General features: G+C 39.4%; 1 protein-coding gene across 3 annotated transcripts in view; it reads left to right on the top strand.

Moving 5' to 3' along the window:
• Positions 1-24,531, top strand: part of LOC142378713 (neuronal acetylcholine receptor subunit alpha-7-like) — a 54,616-nt gene that overhangs the window by 10,967 nt on the left and 19,118 nt on the right. The window contains exons 2-5 of one of the 3 annotated variants that reach the window (XM_075463540.1): positions 7,040-7,179; positions 10,205-10,339; positions 16,710-16,754; positions 19,724-19,833. In XM_075463540.1, coding sequence (XP_075319655.1) covers positions 7,040-7,179; positions 10,205-10,339; positions 16,710-16,754; positions 19,724-19,833 — 430 coding nt within the window. Of the gene's footprint in view, positions 1-7,039; positions 7,180-10,201; positions 10,340-16,709; positions 16,755-19,723; positions 19,834-24,531 lie in introns of all 3 variants that reach the window. The other 2 variants (XM_075463539.1, XM_075463541.1) reach the window with 2 other exon arrangements.

The raw sequence follows: 24,531 nt of genomic DNA, 5'->3' as shown, positions 1-24,531 counted from the left end.
GGTAAAAGTCAGATCCAAAAAGAAAGTAATTAGATGTCAGTACAGTCTCAAGTAGGTCAACAATACATTGAGTACTGGGGGTACAATCAGAACGCTGATTCAGGAAGAACTCAGTTGCTTTCAGACCGCCTTCAAATGGCACATTAGTATACAGTGATTCGACGTCCATTGTCACCAGATAACACTGCTCCTCTTGAATCTCAATTGTCTGAATCATTTTTATGAACTCCATAGAGTCTTTCACAAAGGAGGGTAGAGCTGTTACTAGAGGCTGGAGAAAAAAGTCTACAAAAGCAGATATATTCTCTGTCAGGGAGCCAATAGAGGCCACAATTGGCCGGCCAGGTGGAATGTCTGTATATTGTTTATGAATTTTTGGGAGAGTGTAGAGCACTGGTATGATTGGTGAATCTACAGTCATGAAAGCATGTTCTCGTATCGTGATGTCACTGTTGCTCAAAAAGTCGTCCAGTTGTCGTTTGATCTTATCCTTAAAGTCAGAGGTGGGGTTGTGCTTTAGTTTTCTGTAAAAGGTGGTGTTGTTTAATTGTCTTTTAATCTCTTCATCGTAGGACGCCCGGTCCATGACAACTATAGCACCCCCTTTGTCTGCACTTTGGATGACGATTGTTTTGTTGTTTTGCAGGGCTTTCAACTCTGTTCTCTGGTCTTGTGTTAAATTGTCCGCGACTTTATATTCTCTTTTTTTAGATAACAGCATAGACACGTCTTTTTCCACTAGTCTGCAGTAGGTGTCTACCGATGCATTGCGTCTCTTAGGTGGAATAAATGTGCTTTTACCTCTGAAAGGTGTAATGGCTCTTGTGGTCGTCGTGTCTTCCTTGTTATTTCTCTGGTCCGAAGGGTCGTCCTCCGTTGCTGCAAGCTGCGAGGGGACGGTAGAAGGACTAATGAATGGGGTGGCATGATTACTGAAAAATTCTTTAAGTCGTAATGAACGAAAAAATTTGTTGAAGTCTACCATGGTCTCAAAGTTGTTACAGTGTGTGGTTGGCACAAAAGACAGTCCTTTACTTAATGCAGTTACACAGTCAGTGGATAAAGTTGTACTTGATAAATTTATCACATTCTGTACCTGTTGGGATTCCACATCTCCAATGATTAGACAAGATCTGGAGCTCTTCTCTGATGGTCATACTTCCTTGTATTTTTTCTCTGACCTATTTTTTTTCTCTGACCAGTTTTCATTTTTCATATTTCATTGTACATATTGCATATATTGTAAATATTGGACATTCACTATGTGGTTTTATGTTGCACACGTCACTTTTCCCAGGTGATTAACATCAATGGGGATCACCTGGGTGGGGGTTGAACCACCTATGGGATCATGGGTATTTAAACAGTGGTTTTTTATGTGTTTGTAATGTCTGAGGAAGGGCAGGCTGCCCGAAACGTCACAATAAATTGAGAAACGGGAGATTGGTGTGCGGACTTTATTTTCAGTTTTCATGTTACTTTGCTAGTCCTGCACCCATAACTTTTTTTTTTTTTTTTTGAGACGGATGTGCGTGTTTTTTCTTTGCTCAACAAATACGAATTGCATAAATGAATTGTTTTAGTTGTCAGTTGTTCATCTAGCATAAGGTATAAGCTGTCAGCACATAAAGTGGGCAGGGTTTTAACTTTCTGATCTTAAAATAGAAAAAAAAAACAAGAAAATACAAAACTTGTATTAATTGAGTTAATTGTTTTGAGTAACCACAACTCGTTTTAAACTTTTAAAAAACTTGTTTTCAATCACTTCTCACAGAAAGTTTAAATTATACACAATGATAAGTTAATTGTTGACTGTTTTCCAAACTAGTCATATCATAGTTTGGGACTAAACTGGCAGACTTTTGAGTCTCAGCTGATCAGGATCAGGACACTCTGGGCAGCCTTTGTGTAAGCAACAATGCAAAGTAGAACTGACATTGATTGGTTGAATAGTAGGAAGGTAGACGACTGTTTGATGCCACATTGAGGTGGTGAAAAATTCTTTACGTATAGCATTTGCTCAATCCAGTATGATTTTTTTTTAGGCTTTAGAGGGCATCCCTTTCTGATATTAACTTCTGGTCTTACACATTTGAGATGTTTCCCAACCTCCGTTTGACAAACAAAGGAACATGACTCACTGGGTATGATAGTTTATCATGATGCGTGATAATGGTTTACATAGGCTATGTGTGAACGGATGAGTACAAAGACAGATGAAAAGATGATTAATTCATTGCTTGATCTTGATAAAATATAAAGCTCATCCTTACTCAGCCACTGTTCTCAGCAAAGAGAAAAGTGCTTGAACAAGATTGTTGTTATTGATAAGATGCTCTATAAAGACTAAGTCGCCTCTTGTTCAGCATCAGTTTAATGACATGTCACAGGAAAATACAGGCCTCAAGGGATTAGAAGAAGACCAGATTTATTTAATCCTGCTCAGTTGTCCTGGGGAACTACAATGGAAAATGTAAATGAGAGAAAAGTCACCCCATCACTCACTGTCCATGTCCTTCTTTCACACTTTGCCACCCTCGAATGAGTCTTTCAAGCTGTGTGACGCTGCAAGTGCAGGAGCAGATAATAAATCAACAACATTCTCTTTTGCTTGATGCTTATAGTTTATGGATCATTGCAATTCCCTTGACATGGTCTCCATAAAGCGTCCATTTGGGTACTTCATTGCTAATCACTCCTGACAGTGAAGGCACAATATACTGACATATTTCAAGGTAAACTTCAACAGAACATTACTATGGAAAGGTGAGGTTAAACCACCAGATGTTCACAGAAAAACCCTTTTCAAGTGGGGCTAAAGTTAAAATTTCTATATTAGTTAGTGCTATATATGGAATGCATTACATTTCTTTGTGAACACACAAATGATCGTGATGTAATGTAATACATTCACTAGAAAGTATATGACAAGAAAGATGTGCCATAGCTACTGAAATACTGATGGACTGGGTATGATGTTTTGATGATCTCACATAAGAACAGGTTCTTCCCTGTAATACTTAGGGATGCCGTCTCTTCTTAAGCTCCTCTCTTTTGTTTGGTCTGTCATATATGCCATCTGTGGGGAAATTCATGCAAAGCCATGATTCAGATTTATATTTCAAATGGCACAGAGAACAAACCAGTGACATGGTTGCATGCTGTTTTATAACCTGCTTCATTGAAATTAGAATGAAATCCAAATAAGAAATAATTCCTATGCAATATATTGCTCCATCACAAGCAGCATGAAGAGCCCCACAGCTTAGGTGTTGTTTTTGACTCAGAAATGTCTTCTGATCAGATCACTACCAAGATCAAACCAATCCGGTCTTTCAGACTTGACTGATGAAATGCACTCAGGAGCAGAAAATCCAAAGACTTGTGCTACAGGCTGAAACCACCATAATTGTAATGGTTTGGCTCATAGAGATAACACAGAGGTAACCGTGAACAGGAAACAAATGGTTAATCCACAAAGGAGCTTCCAAGATGAAAGAAAACAAGAGACTGATAAAAAAAAGATAGTCTTGTATCCTCTGGAATTGTTAGGTTTTTGATAAGAGCATTTCTGGTGATCCGGTCATCAAAATGGTGCCAAAATTGTGCCCACGGTGCATTGTAATGCTTGGATTTTATTCTGGCTGTATACTTGCGTCTATCCGACGAGATTTTGTGACAATCTTGCATGGTTTCCTGCATTGCTTCTTGAACTGGAAAGTATGTAATTTACAGGTGGAAAACTAAAGTAAATACTTGCTGTACTTCTCACATGCAGGTGTCTCTGCAGAGTGTGGAATGGTGGGATATTAGATGCTAAAGTACAGAAAACTTGTCATCTTTGTTAGAACAATGAAACCATTCTAATGGTAATCCAGGAAGAAAGGGAATAGACTTAATATTTCTTCCATTTTGCACCAACAACATATGGTACGATGCCAACCACTCAGAAAAGTGTTTATTTTTGCAGAGGCCTTCTGACAGGTCTCTTGACTATTTAGATAGTCTTTCCTTGGCTTGCTTCCCTCCAGTGCTTCTCAATACATTTGCTGGCTGCCACTCATGTCCATTATACAGATTCCCATTCATACACAGATTTAGGGGTACCCATCTGACACTTGCAAAACACCCTCATGCACAAATGGTAAGCAAGCTGTCTTTGTTTATTTTCGCTTCATTTGCTGATGAGCCATCAGCCCAATCATTTGTGGCTACAAGGATGTGTCGGCTGACACTGGGTAATTGCTGGAATATGTTAAGAGAACAGGTAGTTTGGATAAGGGTCAGGGTCAGGAGAATACGGCTGAGACCTTTTCGGTTGTGGCTGAAATGAGACTAAGATGAGGGAGTTGAGAATTTAAATGAACTTTCTGCTGTTAGCAGCTCCAAAGTGAGAAAAGAGCTTGGAGGGTGGGCAAAGCCATTGTGTTTGACATTTTTAAACAGTTTCTAATTAGGCACTGTGGTATATGATTTTGTTTAAAGAAAAATAATACAATCCTCCTCAGAGAGCCTGTTGCATACCACATGTTGCTTTCAGCTTCCATTTGCGTCTTTTCCCAAAGAACTAAACAACAAGAAATATTCCTATTTAATTTAAAATATCTTAAACCTGTAAGGTATAAGGTACAACTATTGAGAATTTGCTGTGACACAATATACGATTATTGTGAGTAATTGTGGTATTTAAGAAAGGAAATATCCATATAATTTTGATAATACACATATGACATTGTGACTTGATCTCAGTTGATAAAATCAAAACATTATTTGAATGTATTGAGTGTGGTTTATGCACAATTTCTACAGTTTCTCCCTCCTGTTTTGAGTAAATCGAAAAAATAAAATGGCAAAAAAGTATTACACATATGAATTAGTCTGACAGCAATGCGTTACTTTCAAGTTTTTCCATTGCTTTAACATCATTATCGTGAATAATCATGAAAATCTGATATTGTGGCAGTTGCATAGAAAATATAGCAACTGTCTCCTTTTTTGCATTTTTAAATGCAACAGAATATTTATTTTATACTTAATACGTAAAGAAAGAAAGATAGAAAAAAAACAACAAACAGGAGATGCTAGAAAGGATGATCAAGCAGTGGTCTACTGTCTTTAAAGTCTGTATTTTATTCATTCAGTTTGCCCTTCATCGATGTTTGAATGGCTACTTCAGGGATGTAGGTGTAAATAGACAAACATCCACCTTACTTTTAGTTAGTTAGGCACTTCAATATGCCCAACTACTGTAAATTAGTTCTAGACTGGCACCACAATAGCACATTAGCTGTTGCAGTAGCTCTGGACATAATGTTTCTTTTTTGTATCTTCTACAAAGACACCTTCTTTTTTAGTGAGAACCTTGTTTGTTTCTTTTTTTTAATGCACTGGTTAGGATGCTGTGGCCCTGCGATGCTGCTGGTAATTCTGGCACAGTTTTACATCTGTTATGATGCGTATCACGGCAACGTGAAAGTGGGAGCAGCTGAATGCGCTTTCCAAAGCCCAGGTAACGATGGGAAAACGATCCCAAATCAAGACGATTTGAAAAGATGTCTAGGATTTACAGCAGGAACAAAATGAAGAGAAAGGAGGAAGTTGTTACCAAGCAACAAAAATATTCATGGCAATCTGTGAAGATTTCAGTCACACCTTTCTCTCTGCTACACTTCCACTTTCCGAAAAGTTTTCTATCAATAACCATAATTTCCCTTTGTGCAGTAATAAAGTACAATTGAATTTAATTGAATTCAGTTATTTACTTGTTCTATTTCCTAAATGCATAAGGGCTAAAAAATCATTGTACGTTAGCTTTGTTATAATAAAGTACTAACATGTATCATAAATAGTGTGTCAAGAGCTAATATAAAACAAGTCCTTTCATATTAAATAAAACAATCATCCACAACATAAAGTGGACCTGTGGGGTGTTTTGTAGTGGATCCTTGTGGAAGTGGCCTCTCTGTCTGATTTGTTCTGCTGCATTCTTATGACGTTAGAATTTACTGTATTTGCAGATTTTCAAGTCTGTGTTTTGGGTCAATGCGTTGGGCTCTTTGTTATGCTCCTGAAGCTGTTCCAGCTGAGTTTTCGCAGCGTGGTGACATGCATTGATCTTCTGGGGGAGGCCGCAGCACACAGGGAATGCTGATGCTGTGAAGAGTGGCTGGTCGGCAACAGTGTGGAGGTGGGAGTGATGCAAGTGTAGCACGAATGCCAGAACCCAAGATTCCCACCAGAACATTGGATTCTAACACAGTCAGTGTAATCTACTTCAACTGCCACCGGTTTCTATGTTCTGGTTGATCAATTTATATCACATTAATCAGCTTACATTTTATGGTCTACAGTGTATGAAAGAGACTCTATAAACAGTCACTTAGTCCAAGCCTTTTTAGTTACACTGTACACTAACAGCTGCATTTATAAAAGAGAAACTGCCGTGGTGCCAAAGAGAATACATGCTTCTTCACGAATGACTGGTTTTCTTTTACATGTGGGACTGCAGTGTCATATTCATTCCTGCTAAAGATGGATGCTTTGTTGTTCAGTGCAAATCTCTTGATGAGGCCAAATGAATACAAAAGACGCTAAACGAAAGGACAGCCAACAAATTAAAGTTCAGTGAGTTAATAATGCACTCATTACGTTCAGTACAATGTGAATTAATCAGAATTTATTGAGGGATTTGGCGCGACGTGACCCATTATAGACGCAAAAATAACACAGATAAGATTCCAGCCAATAAAATTTTGTTGGAAATGTAAACTTCGAAGTTTAATTCTGTCAGTCTCTTCTGCTGTTTTTTTCAGTTCTCCATGGTAACCAGACTATTCTTCTTACCCCCCACCATCCCTTCATTCTCTTTCCTTTTTGTTGCTGGTTTTCTATTGTCTCTTCTTTGTATTTTCATCTCTGCTGTCTCACTCTAAAATGGGCTTAAATTGTTTACCTCTCTCCACCTTATCATACATCCTTCCTTCTCTGTCCTATACCTTCCCACATTTACATTTTCAAATTGTCTGTCTATTCCATCCAGGATGTCGTGGTGGTGTGTACCAGAGGAAGCTGTACCACGACCTGATGGTAAACTACAATCGTCTTGAGAGACCAGTCCAAAACGACTCTGCACCCATTGTGGTGGAGCTCGGATTTACTTTGCTACAGATTATTGATGTGGTGAGTTTCCTAAGTGCAGCTTATGCTTAAGGGGAAAGAAATCAGCGAGGATGTCTGAGGAACAGTGTTGGCTGGTGGTTGATGTAGAGTGTGAAGCACAAAATTGTCAATTTGAAAAAGCAAGAGCTGACTGGGTTCATTATCCCAGAGAATAAAAATTTCCAAAGAGTGCTGGAAGATATTTCTGGTGACTTTAGGGGGAAAATAAAACTGGCCGACTACAATAACACAAGACTAAACTATTAACTTTACTTCCTTCAACGCCACCTGATTTCAGAGAAAGCCATTGTGCTCTTTACCTTAATTTATTTAACAGCTTTAGATACTAGTTCATTTGATATAGAGAATGTATGGAGATTTTGAAATACTGTACAATTTGGTAAAAACTCATACAGAAGTAGATCTGAAATGCCAGGTTTTATTTCTTTTGTTCAGTTTGAGATTTTGACACAAACACCACGATTTGCCTCTCTGAGCGCCGAGATTATTTCTTCAGATTGAAATTCAATAATTTGAGAAAATGGTCTGTAAATTTATAATCCGCCTGATATGTAATAATAATGATGAGCTCCTCCTCCACCTATCACAGCACTGTCTGCTAATGATACGACACAAGACTCTATGTGCGGTACATGGGCTCTGCTCTCACCACTGAAACAAACAGATTCCTCATGGTTTAATGAACATTATGATTTAGAGATGCTGTAGCTCACCTTAAAATTTGCTGAGAGCGAGGACATTGGTGAAATATGTCATTTATTTGTGCAAGGCAAGGCAAGTTTATTTGTATAGCACAATTCAACTACAGGGCGATTCAAAGTGCTTTACAGATACATTAAAACAGTAGAAATAAAAAGCATGATTTAAATTTTAAACAAAAAAGAAAGAAATAAGAACAACAGATAAAATCAGATAAAATTAGTAGTTAAAGCATAGTGGAAAGCATAAGTTTAATTTTCTACGAAAGCCGAGAAAGTATTGAGCAACAGGACTTCCAAAAAGCTGTCAGTCCACTGCATGTGAATGTGCAAGACTGCACACAACTGATTCTTAATGGAGAAGTAGTTCTTCAAAACCTGGGACCAAACGTGAATTAAAATATAATGAAAACAGATCACTGCAAAAGAATCGATAAAGATATGAAACACAATAATGCTTCATATCTTACTGAGAGTTCATCAGATCAGGAACCAGAAATTCAACAGACACAAAGTTTGAATTCTGTTTGCTAAAGTTTGCTTTAGAAAGAAAGGGAGCAGAGGACCTGCAAGATCTCTATAAATTAAATATCTTCAAGCTGTGTAGTTACATCCATTTAAATTCACTGTGTACACTTTCTAAACCTAAACACACCTGTTCCCTCTCTTTTAAATTTCGAAAACGTCCATTTTTAGAGCAAAACTTCATACAGGACATCAATTAATCTGCCGTACATTGTGCAACACATGTACGGCAACCCTGTTACGCTTTTTCATGTCACGCCTGCAGCTCTTAATCGACATATCTGTGGTTTAGATATTTTGTTAATCTTTATGTTTTATTCCTTCAGCATTAAAGGCCTACAGAAAGGTGATTTTTTGCACAAAACTGAAATAGCAGATCGATTCCTTATATACCATGGAATTTTTTTATGATTTTAAAATAATTTTAGGCCCCTGGATAGTCCTGATTAGGCCCAATAAACTATCACCACATTTGACTCGAATTTGGCAAACTGGAACGACAGGTGCGTGACGTCACGAGTGCCAGCTGCTGGAACAATCACCAGTAGTTCTAGTAGAAGCCAGCAGTTTGCCAGACCTGGACAGCTTCTTCACGGCAAATTTCGATGTGTGCCGCGGGACATCGCTTGGAAATATAAAACGTTGGGTTCAGTGCAGTTTTTATTGCGAGTAGATGTACGAAGTGCGTGTGTTGCCCTCAGCACCAGCAGCTCACACCACCGGGGGCAGAGGAAGCAGAGAGACCCGCGGTCGGACAGGAATCCACCTGGCGGAGAGCGAACACACTCTCCGCCAGGTGGAGAGTGGAAATCAGCCGGCAGAGCGATCATGTCCACGTCGGGGCTCTTGATGATCGCTCTGCCGGCTGATTTCAGGGCAACCATCCCGCGGTGTGTCTGCTCTCCTCCAGGTGGATTCCCCCTGAGTGTCCGCACTGCAGGGAGCTGAACACGGCGGGATGGCTCCGGCTGATTTCACCAGAGAGGAGGCAGGCGGACAGGGAGGCACAGACACAAGTTCCGACCGCAGGTCTCTCTGCTTCCTCTGTCCCCGCAACATTTGAAACTTTTCAGGTGAGAAAGTAGTCGTTTAGATCCCCAACGTGTTGAAAACCTGACAAAATACCGGCTGTTTACCATTTTGTTCCGACGAATTCGGCGCTGCTAAAGCCAGCCGCAGTGAGCAACGCACTTCCGGTTATTTTGACAAAATAAAATACCCGTTGCCTTTTATCATAGGGAAAGCCATTACGTGCTGTTGTTTTGAAAACAGGAAGTGAACCTACCCTCGTTGTAGCTAGCTTGAAACTGTGGTTTTGACAGGAAATGCCGGGTTGCCACCGTCCTGCAGTGCTTCTGTCTCGGCTTGTATGGTGTCGCGGGGCAACTGATTTGTCACTCAAAAAACAAGTTGAATTGTTGCTAGATTCAGCCAGATTGAGCCCGAAAGTCGCTAGATTATTTTTTTTTTGTCACCAGAGATGGCCAAAAGTCGCTAAATCTAGCTAAATAGGCAACACTGAGGCAGCCAGGAAAAACCATGGCACTTGTGACGTCACACGGAAGCCCCACCCCCAGTCTGGAATTCCAGGAAGGTTTCCTAGCGGCAAATTCAAAATCGCAAATTTGATGCGTTTATGAAATGTTTTGGTGTAGAGTCCAATGATCATTATTGTTCCTCTGTGTATGTATTATCATTATGTATTGGGTGTAGTGTCAGCTTTCTGTAGGCCTTTAATTTTGTTTTTCATCATGTCTTACCTCCTGTTCTCCATCTCATCTACCTTCCCTCACATATAGCAGCACTCAACCCCCTGCCTGTTAGCCCAGCCACATAGCCAGAGCGCTCAACCAAAAAACCAAATCCGACACCCCGTCACATCCCTGAGCCTGCCCTGTCATAAGACGTCTACGTCTCCTCTCTGTTACTGTCTGGTGGTAAGAGCCATACGCTGAACTGTAATGGAAGCTTCTTGCACTCATGTCAACTATCTCATAGGGTAAGAAACAGCACTATATTTAATTCAAATAACTTGAAAACAACAGACTGAAGACAAAGAGTCAAGAGGCAAGGTTGTCTTCAAAGAGAACATATGGTGCTTTTGAAATATGAAAAAACATGACTACTTAGTGCTTTTTTCATTTAAAAGTCATAAAAGATATATCGATGTCAAGATATTGTCATTGTAGTTGCACTTGTAGACAGCTAACAAATCTGTTGTTGACTACACTCTTCGCTGGCTTGATACATAATGGATAAGCTGCCAAAACCTAATGAACTAATGCTTACTGGGCAGTTGTAAATAATGTAAAGCTGGCTGCACTTGCATGTGTATGTGTGGGCAATGTGGCCTTTGATTCTTCCATCTGCTCCTGGGTAACTCTCTAACCATGAAACTGGGGCAGGTTGATGCCCAAAGACTGAGCCCAGCACCATGAGTAATGACAAAAAACACAGACAGATGAGCACAAGATTGGTCGCTACATCCTGTATGAGAACGCCAGTAAGGGTTGGTAAAAAAGTTCTACTAAAAACACAGATCAAGTCCATTTGCTAAAGTTCTGTAGTTTTCCTTTGTTTTGTAGTAGCCATGCCTTAACATAAGTAGTATTTTTTTCTCCTTTCCTGGTCCTTAAAACTAATAGTATACTACTATTAAGAGAGATATATTGCACGTTTTACTTGAGCACATCACTTTCACTGCTATTAGTTGTTGTTTTATAGATTAGAGATTAGAGTCAGCCCAGTCTCATCAGAAAATGTGGATATATACACGTGGCCAACTCAAAATATCTGGTTGTAATCTGTGAGATGTTAAGGTTGTTGTTATTTCTGTCCGTCAACATTCACATGACATGAAAGGAATCATAAGCAATAGAAAAATGTGTAAACTCTAACCATGTTCATTTTTGTAACTAACTGGCCATGCATTTTTCAACATGTAGACCTAACCATTCACATTTGTTCTAACTCTAACAGTGTACTTTTAACCATTTTGGGTGACAGCACAGTAAAAAAGTAAAGAGTTACAAGCAGGAAGCAGTAGAAAAGGATAATGACCATTCTAAACATTATGCAGGACGAGGCTCAAACCAGTGATCTCAGGCCCAAAGGGATGGTTGGTTCACACAGGTATATGGATTATCACCTTCTAGTATCCTCTCCAACCTCATTATAAATGTTTTTTAGCCAAGTGAGGAGACTTTTCTGACAATCAGAAACTGTGAAGGGAACTGTGTAAGGTAAACTTAGTAAGCTTTGTATTTCACAATCTATCATGAGATTGGGTTGCTAGATTTGCAGTGTTTCCCGCAGGAAATTGCTTAGTCAAGGTGGTGAGTCGTTGGCCCGGGGGCGGGGGGGTGTAACTTGGAATGGGACGGGGGCTGTTAGAGCAATAACGAAGCTGTTTAAGAGCTGTAACACTTTTTTATTTACATTATTAACTATTTACATTAACAACCAGTAGGTGTCGCAATTCAATGTTATCAATGCTGTCTTTAAAAGCTGCGGTCGGCAACCTTTTTTTAGTCATTAGCTTGAACTGTCATGGGATTCTGGAAGTAGAATATTAAATAGGCTGTTTAGGAAAAATAACGAAATCTGTAGCTCCCTCTGAAGCCTGTAATCATGCTTGCAAAAACCGAGCGCTCCCGGCTGTTTTTAACCAATCAAGTTAGGGTGGAGGAATCCTACCTGTCAATCACAGCTTGTGCACACGCTGCTGAGCGTGAGTCTGCCCCAGCTTGTGTGCGCTCACACTGGTGTGAACTCACGTGCACATCCTCGTCCACAGAGGGGGAGGGGTTTGGGGGGCGATTCGGAGCTTGTTAGAGGTTGGGGGAGGGACCTGAAAGTTGTGTCAGTTCGAATTTTCCGACTTTAGACTCGGAATTTTGAAAACCTGCCGACTGCAGCTTTAATGTCTGAGCCTGGCAAAGCATTATTACTTCGGTTTAAAAAAAAAAAAAAAATTTTTTTTGGGAACGTTGGCAAGGCGGCAGTGCGAGTTCGCTAAGGCGGCCGCCTTGACTATAATGCGCTGCGGGAAACACTGATTTGACTTATGTGAGCAACTTAAAGTGCTAAAAGTTGAATTTCACTTATAAATAGTACTTAGGGCTTTTTACATTTGGCACTTGGTGACTTGGGTATTGGAAAGCAAAGAAGAGCAGAGCAAGAAGCAGTTGAAACTTGCAGATTGGTTAGACCAGTAACTGCAGATCATAAACGTGCAGCTCTGATGCCAGCAATACAGGGAGAAAAAAAACACAAACACCAGTGCTCGGTGCATCATGGATAGTCCACCATGAACCCGAAGCCTCTTTCATATGCCTTTTCAAGCCAGAACCGATGCGCCTTGGTTGCGCAGCATGTTATGTGTGAATGTACAGAGGCGGAAAGGAAGTCGAAGTTGATCTGCTGATATGCCTTTAAGCCAGCAAGGGAGGCCCTAGCAGAGGTGAAGGATCCCGCTTCCTGTGTGCTTAAACAACATGTCAAGCCAACATTGTGGAACTCTGACCAACGGTGCTGTCGTCACTCAGCTGATTCCACGACGCCAGCTTGATGTATGTAAGGACACAGCGATGCGGCGCTGATCACACGTGAATTACATGTCGCCAAAAGAGCTCAGACCAGTCAGGGCGTAGGCAAAGAAGAGGGTGTCCTGGGTTGTGAGTTGCGGGTCTTTGTGGATTGGACTTTCTTCCTAGAAATGCCATTCAACACATTAGAAAGTTTGCAGGCGTAGTGAACAATTTAGACTCTGTCCTGTTCTTCGAGCCCCTCCTAAGCAGTTTTTGTTGGGCTGCTACTGTCCTGCCAGGGGATGCTACTCCTGAAGCGCAGTTATCTTGATTTGGTTGGGGGGAATTTTCAAAGTAACATTCATCTGAATGCCAGGGTGCAGGTTTTCCTCACAGTTGATTGCATTGTCAACACACAAAGTTGCGTTACTCACTTTTATCTGATCTTAATATGTAATCAAGAGAGAATAGGTAGAGACAAAATAGAATCAAATTTAAAAAAAACATTTAAAATCTGCATTTCTAGAGGTATTTGTATCTTTGTCTCAGGGTTCCTGTTTGATTCTATCAAGCCTGAGACGGAAAGTACGTGTAGGAGACACTGAAATTTGTCCGCATCTGTTTAACCTTTAAAACAACATCTCAAGGCCCAATGGAGGAGTCTGAGATAAGATTAATTATTTCATTTAATTGTTTTCTCTATCATTTTATATATTCAGTATATTTACAACAATTGAAAAAAATATTTAGCAAGTGATCCTGTTGTTCTCAGATTGGGCTAAAAGTGAATGAATTCCATAAATTTTAATCTACTTTTTGAACAATCCACAATATTTTATGACATTAGAATAAAGCATCAATTCATATATAGTAAACATGAAAATACATTGTTTTCCTTGACAATTAGATGCCTAATGTCTTGTAATAAAATGTAGATAAGGAGCTTTCTCCTGAATGCAAGTGTCTATCAATCTCTTGTCAACCTGTAAAAAAACAATCACAGAAGATTTATGAGGAGATTAGAGTGTTTATAGCTGGTGTGAGCAGGCTGATACTGACCTTTGAAGCTGAATGAAATCCCACTAGTCACCACAAAGGAGAGGTCAGGAACAAACTAGAATAAAAACACAGCAACCGCAAAGCAAAGTCAAATCTTCACAACTAAACACCCGAGCGAACAGGCAGGAAAATGCTTCATTGTAAAGGACACAATAGGAGGTGGCTCTATTTCAGCAGCAGAGAAGGAGTCTGTTTGAAAGAGGTGCGTATCAGAAAGGACAGGTGGAGATAAGATTGGAGTGTGGACGGCGTTAAGGAGGCGGTGAGGAGGTCACCGTGTGAGAATTGAATTTAACAAAAGGTGTGTTGCTTTGTTTGATGGCATGAAGTTAAACCATCTGTGAGAGCCAATTGTTTATCCCAGTTATAATGGTTGAAAATGTTAACAGAATGGTGGTATAGTGTCACATTCATAAACTACTTTGTAATTTCAACATTTGGATCTTTGAGCATATTTTAATATTCATTTTACACCCTGCCCCTGATCTTTCAGTCTTTGAGAGAGTTGTTGGATTAAATTGAATGAATAATGAAAAAAAAAAAAAAAAAATTCTAAATTTACATTGGTGTATCTATCAAATAATTTGTAATTGTTTCAAGATGTAATAACAGATGAGGTAGGTGCTTTGACTAAACACGTGTGCAGCTAAATAGATTTGCGAGTGCCGGCATTTGAAAACCAAATTTACATTCATGAAGGTGGACTAGACGTACTGCAAATTCAATTATAAGTTCAATCTAATTTAACCTCATAACTCATTTGTTCATGCAGTTAAATACGAACAGAAGCATCCAACTCAGCTAGCATCCCTAAAGGTGGAAGAGGATTTATCACACCCCTGATTCCTCCCTCGAAATGATCATTTTGGTTGTTTTTCGGTACTGAAATATAATCGTGAGTGCATCCAACTCGGTATGCCAGATGCCAACAGTAAACTAAGTAAATGTCATTATGAAGTGTTTACTAATGAGCAAACCAAAACGTTTGTTGAAGGAGGAAAAAAGGCAGGTGGAATAGTGAGTATGCATAACACCTACGAGTGTGTATTTCCTGTTTAAGATGACACAACATAGCTGATTTTTCACTTGTTTTCAGATATTGAACTGCAGTAGCTAAATTTTCCTTCGCTTTAGCTATGGTGACTAGTTGGTTAGGGCCTCGCTGCACGGTTCTCTGCTTAGGTTCAGGCACGAAAACTACTTGGTCATGGAAAAGGATGATAGTTTGGGCTTAAACACAACTTTAACGTCACATTAAAACATGCGATAATGTAGGTTGCCATGGTGACAGATTAAAAGATTTAGTCAAGCATTTGCGAACACAGCTGAAGATTCATATTGGTCGAAACACCTGCTTGAATAAACAGTCAGTGGTGTTGTTTTGTTTTTAAGAGGACACAAACCAATGAATTCCAGAATAATAATAAATCTTCCACGATCAACAAACAGTTCAGTAAAATGGAACATTACAATATTAAAGGAAAGCAAGATTTATTGCATAAGTGTTAGACACTTAGCTAAATATACCTGATAACTAGCAGAGGGGAAGAGAGCTGGTGAGAATCATGCAGTTACTTTTGGAATAACATGAAATCTAACAGCAATAGAAGGGTTATACACTATATTCATATTTAATGTAATGAAATCTTTACAGCTGATATGACCTGAAGAAATCATTGTAATCATTGCAAAGCAAGTTCTTTTTATTGTACATACAATAAGAGAATTGAGAGACTGAACCTGACCTATCACTATCTAAGCTCATTTCGCAGTGATTGATAATGTAACAACCTCTGTCCAGAGACAGATATAAAGAAGAGAAAGATAAACTGTGTTAAGACATCTAAAATATATATTTATATTTTTTTTTGTTGAAGGGAAGAGAAAAATAAAGGGAGTGATTTTCATGATTTTATCAGTGTAACATTAAAGACATTTTTTTTTTCAATGGATTGAACAAGCTGTGTTGTTCCAGCTTCAGTCATGGGTAGATGATAATGTAAAAAGTTGCTACAATGGTTCTATAAAAGCAAAGAAAAAAACGAGACACCATGAAACACTACTGTGACCCAATAGAAGTTTGTGCTTTTCTTTTTCCCAAATGTAATAGTGAACATGAACTTACTGGAACAATGTAAGTTGAGGACCAATTACACCTCAGTTTTTAGCTCTCTTTTCTTGAGACTCAACTTCTGACCCTTTTCCTTTTTTTTGTCTGTTCTGTTTCTTTTTCTGTCAGACTGGGTTGCTTTCACTTTAATGTCTCCTCTCTCTCTCCTTTTTTTGTCTGTCTATTTGGCCTTGTGTTGACCCTAACGAGCACCTGAGTATTCCTGCTGTCATGACAAATTACAGTAACCGTGTCTCATCCTTTCTTTACTCTCCCACTGTCTGCTGGTTGTATAAAGTGCTGTTTGCTCTATTTATTTCCATTGCCTTACTATTTATGGTTTCAGCATGGCTTAAAATGGCGTATATGACTTGCTGTGAATAAACTGGGGTCTATTGATGTCATTCAGTGAGCACGTCAGCTCTGACTCATCTGGGGTGCAGTTTAACTTCATTGCCGATCTGTCTCATGATCTCACACTTCATGTTTAGCAACCAAGCAGAAGTTTTTATTCTCTCCTACCTTGCAGCATATTTTCATTTACTCTTTACAGCCACATGTACTTACTGCTGTTAACTCTCTCTTTCTTTCTTTTTCATTCCCTTCCAGGATGAAAAAAACCAAGTGTTGGTCACAAATGCCTGGCTGCAGCTGGTATGTGTCCTTTTCAAGCATTTTTTGTGTGATCACTGGGATAATTGTCATTTAGGATATTTTTGGAAGATGTTTTTTTCCTGTTGCCATTGTAACTGAAAAACAAAGGATTCAGTTCTGAGAAACTAGATTAGCCTAATTTCTTCAGACTTTTTTTTACCTACTCATTATACCCCCGAGTTAAAGTTTATCATTGTTCATTTTGTTACTTGTTAAGAGCTTTGTGTTGGCTTTTTCACAAATGTAGTTTACACTCAAAATTCATAAACATTTTCTAAAGAATATGTCTTAAACTCCCGACAGCATTCCACTTTTTTAGCTGTTGTAGCTAATGACTTTAAGCTAATATCAGTTTTAGAGGTTTATTGCTATTCAGTGCCAATATATGCTTAAAGCAAAAACACTAACAAAGAGGTTCCTCATGCGGTTAATTTCTTCATCTATTAGCACACTGTGGTAAAAGTATGTCAAAAAGACCACGCTATCGACAGCTGATTAGCAGAAGAGACATTCCAATGCTATCATAGAGACCATGGTCCTTGATAGGAAAACAAAATGATATTAGGTAACTTTGTTTGGAATGAAAGATATACGTTCCTCAACATTGGTAGAGGACAAGAGGGAGCAGCTAATGTTTCTACAGGACTGTTAGCTCGGCATGAAAAAGAGCATATAAATTCATTCATCACCCGTCTTACTACAGTAATTTTTTACAGCTCAGTGAAGCTAATTTAATTTGGCACACGTTAGTGGTTGGTAAGTAATGACCATAACATCATTGTTCCTCTAACCAGATCCACTGAAATTCACAGTCAAGCACTTCCATCTAAGGGTGTGGACACTTAGCTATTTAGAGTCTCCATTATGGAAAGTTGAAAAGACATTAATTGTACAAGAAATATGTATGACTGCGTTTAGTAGCTTGAGGAAAATGTTACATCAGCTCTACCAGGTAGGTATAACAACCTCATTATCCCAAGAGCCCCAGTCAGAAAAGCCCATTAATGATGTTACAGTCAGGTTGAGTTGGCTGCTGGACTGGCTTACAGGTTATGAATGTATCAATTATTCAGGAAGCTACCTTTTTAATACCGGCATCCACTTAGGTGCACTGGCTTCCACGGGCTTTGCAGATGCAGCAGTTTTTGAAGGATATTTAAGAAGTTTATTATCAAGCTCACAGACAGTCAGTCAAATTATCAAGCAGGGGAGGGGCAGGTTCACCTTTATCTATGATTGATTTGAGGATTATCAGGAAATGACTGTCATACAACAGAGGGGATGGGATTTAATGTGTTTCTAACAGAGAGAATTGTGACGAGTCTAAGCTTTTAAGATCTGTGTGTTACCATAGTGTGCTCCTCTAGGAGGATGATTTTATTCAAAATAAAAGCAGTCTCAGGCATTTACTTCCACCTTAGAACAAGATAATGGTAGGTGAATGTAATTGTGAATGGGATACTTTCTGCACTGCAAATCAAATTAAGACTCATTCTAAAACTCATATTAACACATATTAAAATACTGCAGTGTTTTTGGGTGAAGAAAGATATTACAGAAAGAGTCTCAGGATTAGTATTCCGTCTGCTCTCGTTGAGGGTGGAAAAACATGGGATGAGGGAAGCCTGTGTGAAGATTTAGGAGACACACAGATCATTTCAAACAACTAAAAGCAATGAGTGCAAAATATAGATTTATCCCAACTATTTAAGCTGTCACTACTTTTACATTTGTGATATAGGTATTCAGCATTTGTATCCTACTTGCCAAGCCTATCAATCCTTAATCTGCCATTCACAGAGTCTAATTCGTACCCTCTTCTACTTGTTACAAATTAGTGACGCTTTCTAAAATTTCTGTTACACAACTCCAACCCTATTCTTAGACGCCTGTTACCTCACGTAGCCTCTTGTTCTTCTCAGCTGTTCCTGACAGGCTATGAAGTTAGTGAGCTGTGATTAGTTGTGTTGGCTTCGAGTTGTGCTTTCCCAGCCAATGGACATGAAAAGAAGCACCAAACTGCCAAGGCCCACAGATGACAAGTGTGGTGATTAAGTCATTAGCCGAATGAGTAGAGACATATGTCAGCAGGCCCATTTTAGATGGATGCAATCTCTTTGAAGAAAGTATTTTTTGTCTAGTTGCTGACAGGCACATTTGCATGAAGAGATGGCATGGAAACATGTCCTCATGGACATACATACATACAGCTCTGAGGGAAGATCCATCCAAATGAAGGAAACACACATATATAAAGGCACAGAGATGAACACGGTGTACTGTGGTCATATTTGCAGTGGGACTGTGGGTGCTCCTTTGGGAAGAAGCCCTATAGCTTCAACATCTGCATGCTTCCATCTGTGCAACTTACAGTATGTACTATAAACACACAGACACATGTGAAGACATCAAAGTAACAGACCTATAAGACAAGACACATGCCATTCACACCATCAAAGATAATTCTGCTGCACATTCTAAATAATGAAAAAAGGCACAGAAGTAACACACGTTTGTGGGCTTAACGTGCTTTGTTGCTGGACTCATTTCCCCTCTATGCTGAATGGTCAGGGCTCAGATAGTAGTGCAGGGGTTAGCGCCAACAGCTGTTGGCTTGGCAGTGTGTCCGTGCCAACATTTATTATCAGAGTTAGAGATGAAGTCGAACAGCCAACAGCTAATAGCCTGTGTAATAGGAAAGTTGTTGACTTCTTTTGGCTTAAGGCTGATTGTACTGGTAAAAGGGTTCTGATGCATTTGGTCTTGCAACACTGGTCTGTACCAGCTTACATTTAGTAAAATAGGTGCAGGCTTTGCCAAACAAGTCATCAGTGACACCGAAGGTACAAACCAAGAACAGACCACAGTGAATATCTGTAAACTTGGCTTTTTATGTTATATCCTAATTTTCATGTCCTCATCTCATCGTAACCTTTCTGTGTTTGATTACTCCATATTCTTTAATCCAGTATTGGACAGATGTTTACCTGTCATGGAACCCAGAGCACTACCCTGGGGTTCAGAACCTCCGCTTCCCTTCTAATATGGTTTGGGTCCCAGACATCCTCCTCTACAACAGGTAGGTTTCACTCATTTCTATCTGGTCTACTCTTTTTCTCTCACCCCCCCTGCTGAATGACAATCATTTTAGGACTTTATATCAGCCCACCTGCTGTGTAACCACTGGGATTTAAAGAGTAGGCTCCTTATATCACAGTGCTTAAATCTTTTTACTCTGTATTCCACTTAATGGATAAGGATAATTCAATGAATCCTTATGAATTCAAAAGATCAAAAGGTTATAGACACAGTGACAGATCAATGAATGTAAAGCTGTGATTGTCTGTACAACTAATGATCATTTTCACAGTGATATTCCCCCCTTCTTTTCTTGAAGTTATTTATTTTGATTATAAAATGTAACAAATTTATGAAAATTAAAAAAAAAATATATATATATAAAATCCTAGAAACTGTGACGGTGTCTCAGAGTTGCCCAGATTTTGCAACAGAAAATCAAAACTAAATAATATTTGTGAACAATAAGCAAAGGTATACCTCTAAAAAGGATTCACACAGGACTTTTTTTTTTTTTTAATTGAATGGAAGTACTGAGGGAACTTGGTGGAAGAAAATACGTGATTGATTTTCCTCTGAAGAGTTAAAGTGCTGACAAGTGCATTGCAAGTCGACCCAGACAGCCTTTCTGAAAACGAAAGTGGCCAGGAAAAATTAAATAAAAAAAATAACATTTTTGTTTTTTCTTTGGACTATCATCATGTTTTGTGTTCTCTCCGTTTTTCTGCTATGGACGGATACTCTGACTTGCTCAATTTGTCTTTGTCTAATAAGAGAATGCGCAGAAGTGTTCCTCAGGCGGAATTTCCCTCTGGGTCACTGAGGTTTAATGAGGTTATTGAGATGATTCCCTGTGAGAAGACATAAATCATAACTCACAGAAGCATCTGTTATTTGTGAAGTCTAGTAGGAGTGAAAACACAATGGCCAGTGGATAGAGGTGTCAGCGAACGGCTTTTGTTAAATACTACTTATAATTGCAGCCTTAGAAGACAAAATATATTCATTTACATTTAGTATTTTAGCCCTTACTTTCACTTATACACTTACATTTAGCTGAGAACATATTAAAGGGGATAGAGAATCAAAATCGTCTTTTTCACGTTTTTGGTGTTAGTTCTGAGTCTCCCCGCTGTGGGGAGTACACACGAAGTGCCAGCAAGTGTCAGAACCTCTGTTTCAAGTACTCCCCTTTTTGAATATCCCCCAGAAAAAGTGCCAATCAGTTTTTGTGAAAAAGTGATGTCACTTTTTCAGCAATCGCCCCCCCACACCCAAATCCACAGCCACCCCGTTTCAGACACGCCCTTTCGGCAAGAAACAGGAACTGGTGTGCCTTCCAAGGCTGTGAAAGCGGACTACGGTCGTTACATATTCTTCCCCCGGAAAGCAATGTTCGTGATCAATGGCTTTTATTTATTTTTAACAGCATCCCCAGTACATATAACCGCCGACTTTTCCTTTGCGCTGCGCATTTCACGGAGTACAGTTTCACAAACCTTGCACGATTCCGAGCAGGCTTCAGTCGGAATTTTGCTCAGTAGATCAGGGTTTCCCAACCGGGGGTACGTGTACCCCTAGGGGTACGCGGCGCACGGGGAGAGTTTTTTTTTTAAGGCGTCACACAAAAGTGTTTAGTCCCAAGCTCGTAATATGTGGACAAAATAATGTCTGCTGTGGAATTTAGTAGTAATGAAGGAGACTCCAGTTTTGTGATGAATGTTACATGATTCTTAAAAAGAGAGAGAAATTAGTTATCATGTATTCTTAAAAAAAAGAGAAATGTTACTTGTTTAAGTTAGATAACAAAGGAAGATTATTTTGATTTAGTATTTATACTATTTTGGTTAATTATTTATATTTCAAGAAAATGTTTTTTATTCTTATGTTGAATTCAACTGAGGTTAAAAAAAAAGAGAGAGAGAAAGCCTGAGAATTTTATGTTCAAGTTAAGGATATTAAATAAAATGATTTTCATGTAATAACCACTGTGTTGCTCTACTTTTGGAGAATAATCGCACGTGTGAGGGGGTACTCGTGGTGTGACAAGAAGGCTCAGGGGGTACTCAGGCCAAAAAAGGTTGGGAAACACTGCAGTAGATGGTCTGTTCCGACAGGGACAGACACAGACTGCAGCGAGGTGTGCGCTCCGCTGAGAAGGTGATCGGCTGCAGCCTCCCATCTATCCATGACCTGCACGTCTCCAGGACTATGGGGCGAGCAGGTCGGATCACAGCTGACCCTTCTCTATTTGCACCACTCCCCTCGGGCAGGAGGCTTCGGTCCATTTGGACCAGAACCTCCCGTCACAAAAACAGTTTTTTCCCCCTTGCAGTCGGACTTATGAACACTTCATAATCACCTCATAACCTGCCCCAGTCACTTTACCATCATTAACATTGCACTAATGAAGCTGCACTGTTGTTGCTCTGTATATTGGATACTGTGTATTGTTGTACACACCTTGTACATTTTATATTCATATATTTTTATTCTTTATTTTTTATTATTATATCCTATGTTACATGTTTGCACCTTACGCTGCAGCAAATTCCTAGTTAGTGAACACTGTTCACTGTTCACTAACAATGGCAATAAAACGAATTCTGATTCTGATTCTGAACAAAATCAACCCCAGCAATCAGTACAGCCTGTAAGTATCACATTTTATTTTGTTTTAAATGTGTGTTGTGCCATATTCCTGTTGTAAGAATTGCACGTTAGCTCTGGCTTGTTCATCTAAAGGGAATGAGCTTTCTTTTCAGTCAGTGTATTACTCTATAGCTCTGTTTTCAGTGAGAGCAAGGGCAGCCAATCAAGCAACGGCAACCGAATAGCACCAACAACTACCTGCATTTCATAATGAGGTTGCCAGATAAGCTCTGAAACGACGCCAATAAGGGCAAACGACGCATTCTAAACCCAGCATAGTAACATAGCTGTTTCAGAGAGCCTTTTAGGGAGGTTCTGAGCCATTACAGACCCAACCAATTTTTTTTGGGCTACATATCACATCACAGAACAAGGATTAATGCCCCATTCAACCATTCTCTATCACCTTTAAACAGATTTAATTTCTTTCAATATCTTTGTCAACGTATGGAATTTTGGTCGCATGAAAGAGAAATGATCTGTCTCTTAAACAGCTCACCTGAGTCTTGGATTCAGAGGTTAGTCTTACCAAACATCTTTGCTGTTGAACCGGTTTGGATGTAGATAAGCCTTGTGTTTATTCAGATTAGGGCCATGCACTGCAGTAAGGTTGCTAGGTGTTTCGTGATTGATTTTGAAAAAGTGGTATGAACCTGCCTTGTTCCAAGTACCACTCAAGGACCCCCCCATGACTGCTAGTAAGCACTTTGACCATTTGCCTGCATCTTTTGTGTTTAATCTTTTCTGTGGCAGCATATCTGTCCCCAAACACAAACTGTTTTAAGGCTTCTGGAACATTTATAGACAGCTGCCCACATAATAAATAAACAACAACGAGAACATTTACCCTTTTGTGAACAGCTGTGACCTAATGACATCACAACAGCAATACCCCGGGTGTGCTGTGACTTTGTCTGGCACATATGAGAATTGTACTGTCCCAAAGGACGAAAAGATGGAAAAAGAAAAATCAAACATATGCTCACCTTGCAGACAAATGTATTGTCTTTATTTTTAATTCAATTGCACTGTATTAAGTGGGAGGGGCAAAGTCAGACACTCTACCGTCTGTTCAAAGATTTTGGCAAAGGCAGGTGTTGTTTCTATTTTATTACAGCAAATACAATGATGAAGCAAAGTCACTGCTCCACTAATGAACATAATTCATAGTAATGTGCACTCAAATAGATACCAGGAGCAGGTTTATGTGACTAAAAAAACTTTTTGTTGTGCGACTGTGGATCAATCTTATAACTGTTAACAGCAGGTATTCAACAGGGGAGTAAGCTGTTTTTTAACGCATCAATCATTCTCCTGTCTCCACAGAATTGCACATTCTTTCTTTCTTACTTAAAGAATTGCACTTGTAATGGTAAAAAAGACAGCACGATACAAAGCAGATGTGGATTTGATTGATGGTCCTTCGGCTCCTTCAAGATGATTGAGGATTCTTTAATGCGAGGGAGAATAGTGACAGATTTCCAGTTTGGCTCAGGTTCAGTGTGTGTCTGACAGCAAGAGGGAGAGTGAAGGAGACGGGTCCGGGGTTTTGGCTATCTAACTGAGATGACACAGAACATTAAGCGGCTTACCGTGGGGATCGCCGATCACAAACGATAATGACAACAGTCCTGACGGAATCTGCATTCACTATAAATCCTGGGTAAAATCATTTGGTCCTTTTTATATGAATTAACAGAGCAAGCATGAGAAAAGATTGAAATTATGAGATAAAGATTTATTGATCTCTGTTGGGAAATTAGCTCACTGCAGTTGCAGGTCCTGTGTCTGGGGAACACGTGTTTATAGAAAAGGTCTGTTCGAACATATTAATAATATTAGCACATGACAGGTCAGAAACAGGCAAGTCAGCAGAAAAGAGTATGAAGCATCAGCCCTTATCAGTAGAAAAACTCAACTGCCATTAATGCATTAATGGAGTATTTGTTGCTGTATTCCCACACGGAAACGCCTGTGATCTTCCAGACTTCCTACGAAGTAGATGGACTGATAATCTCTGAAAAAGAAGCCAGGACATGTTGCAGAC

This window comes from Odontesthes bonariensis, chromosome 4 (genome assembly GCF_027942865.1).
Source record: "Odontesthes bonariensis isolate fOdoBon6 chromosome 4, fOdoBon6.hap1, whole genome shotgun sequence".
Taxonomy (NCBI): Eukaryota; Metazoa; Chordata; class Actinopteri; order Atheriniformes; family Atherinopsidae; genus Odontesthes; species Odontesthes bonariensis.
Note: the sequence above shows the minus strand (reverse complement) of the source record. Positions and strands in the feature narration are given on the sequence as shown.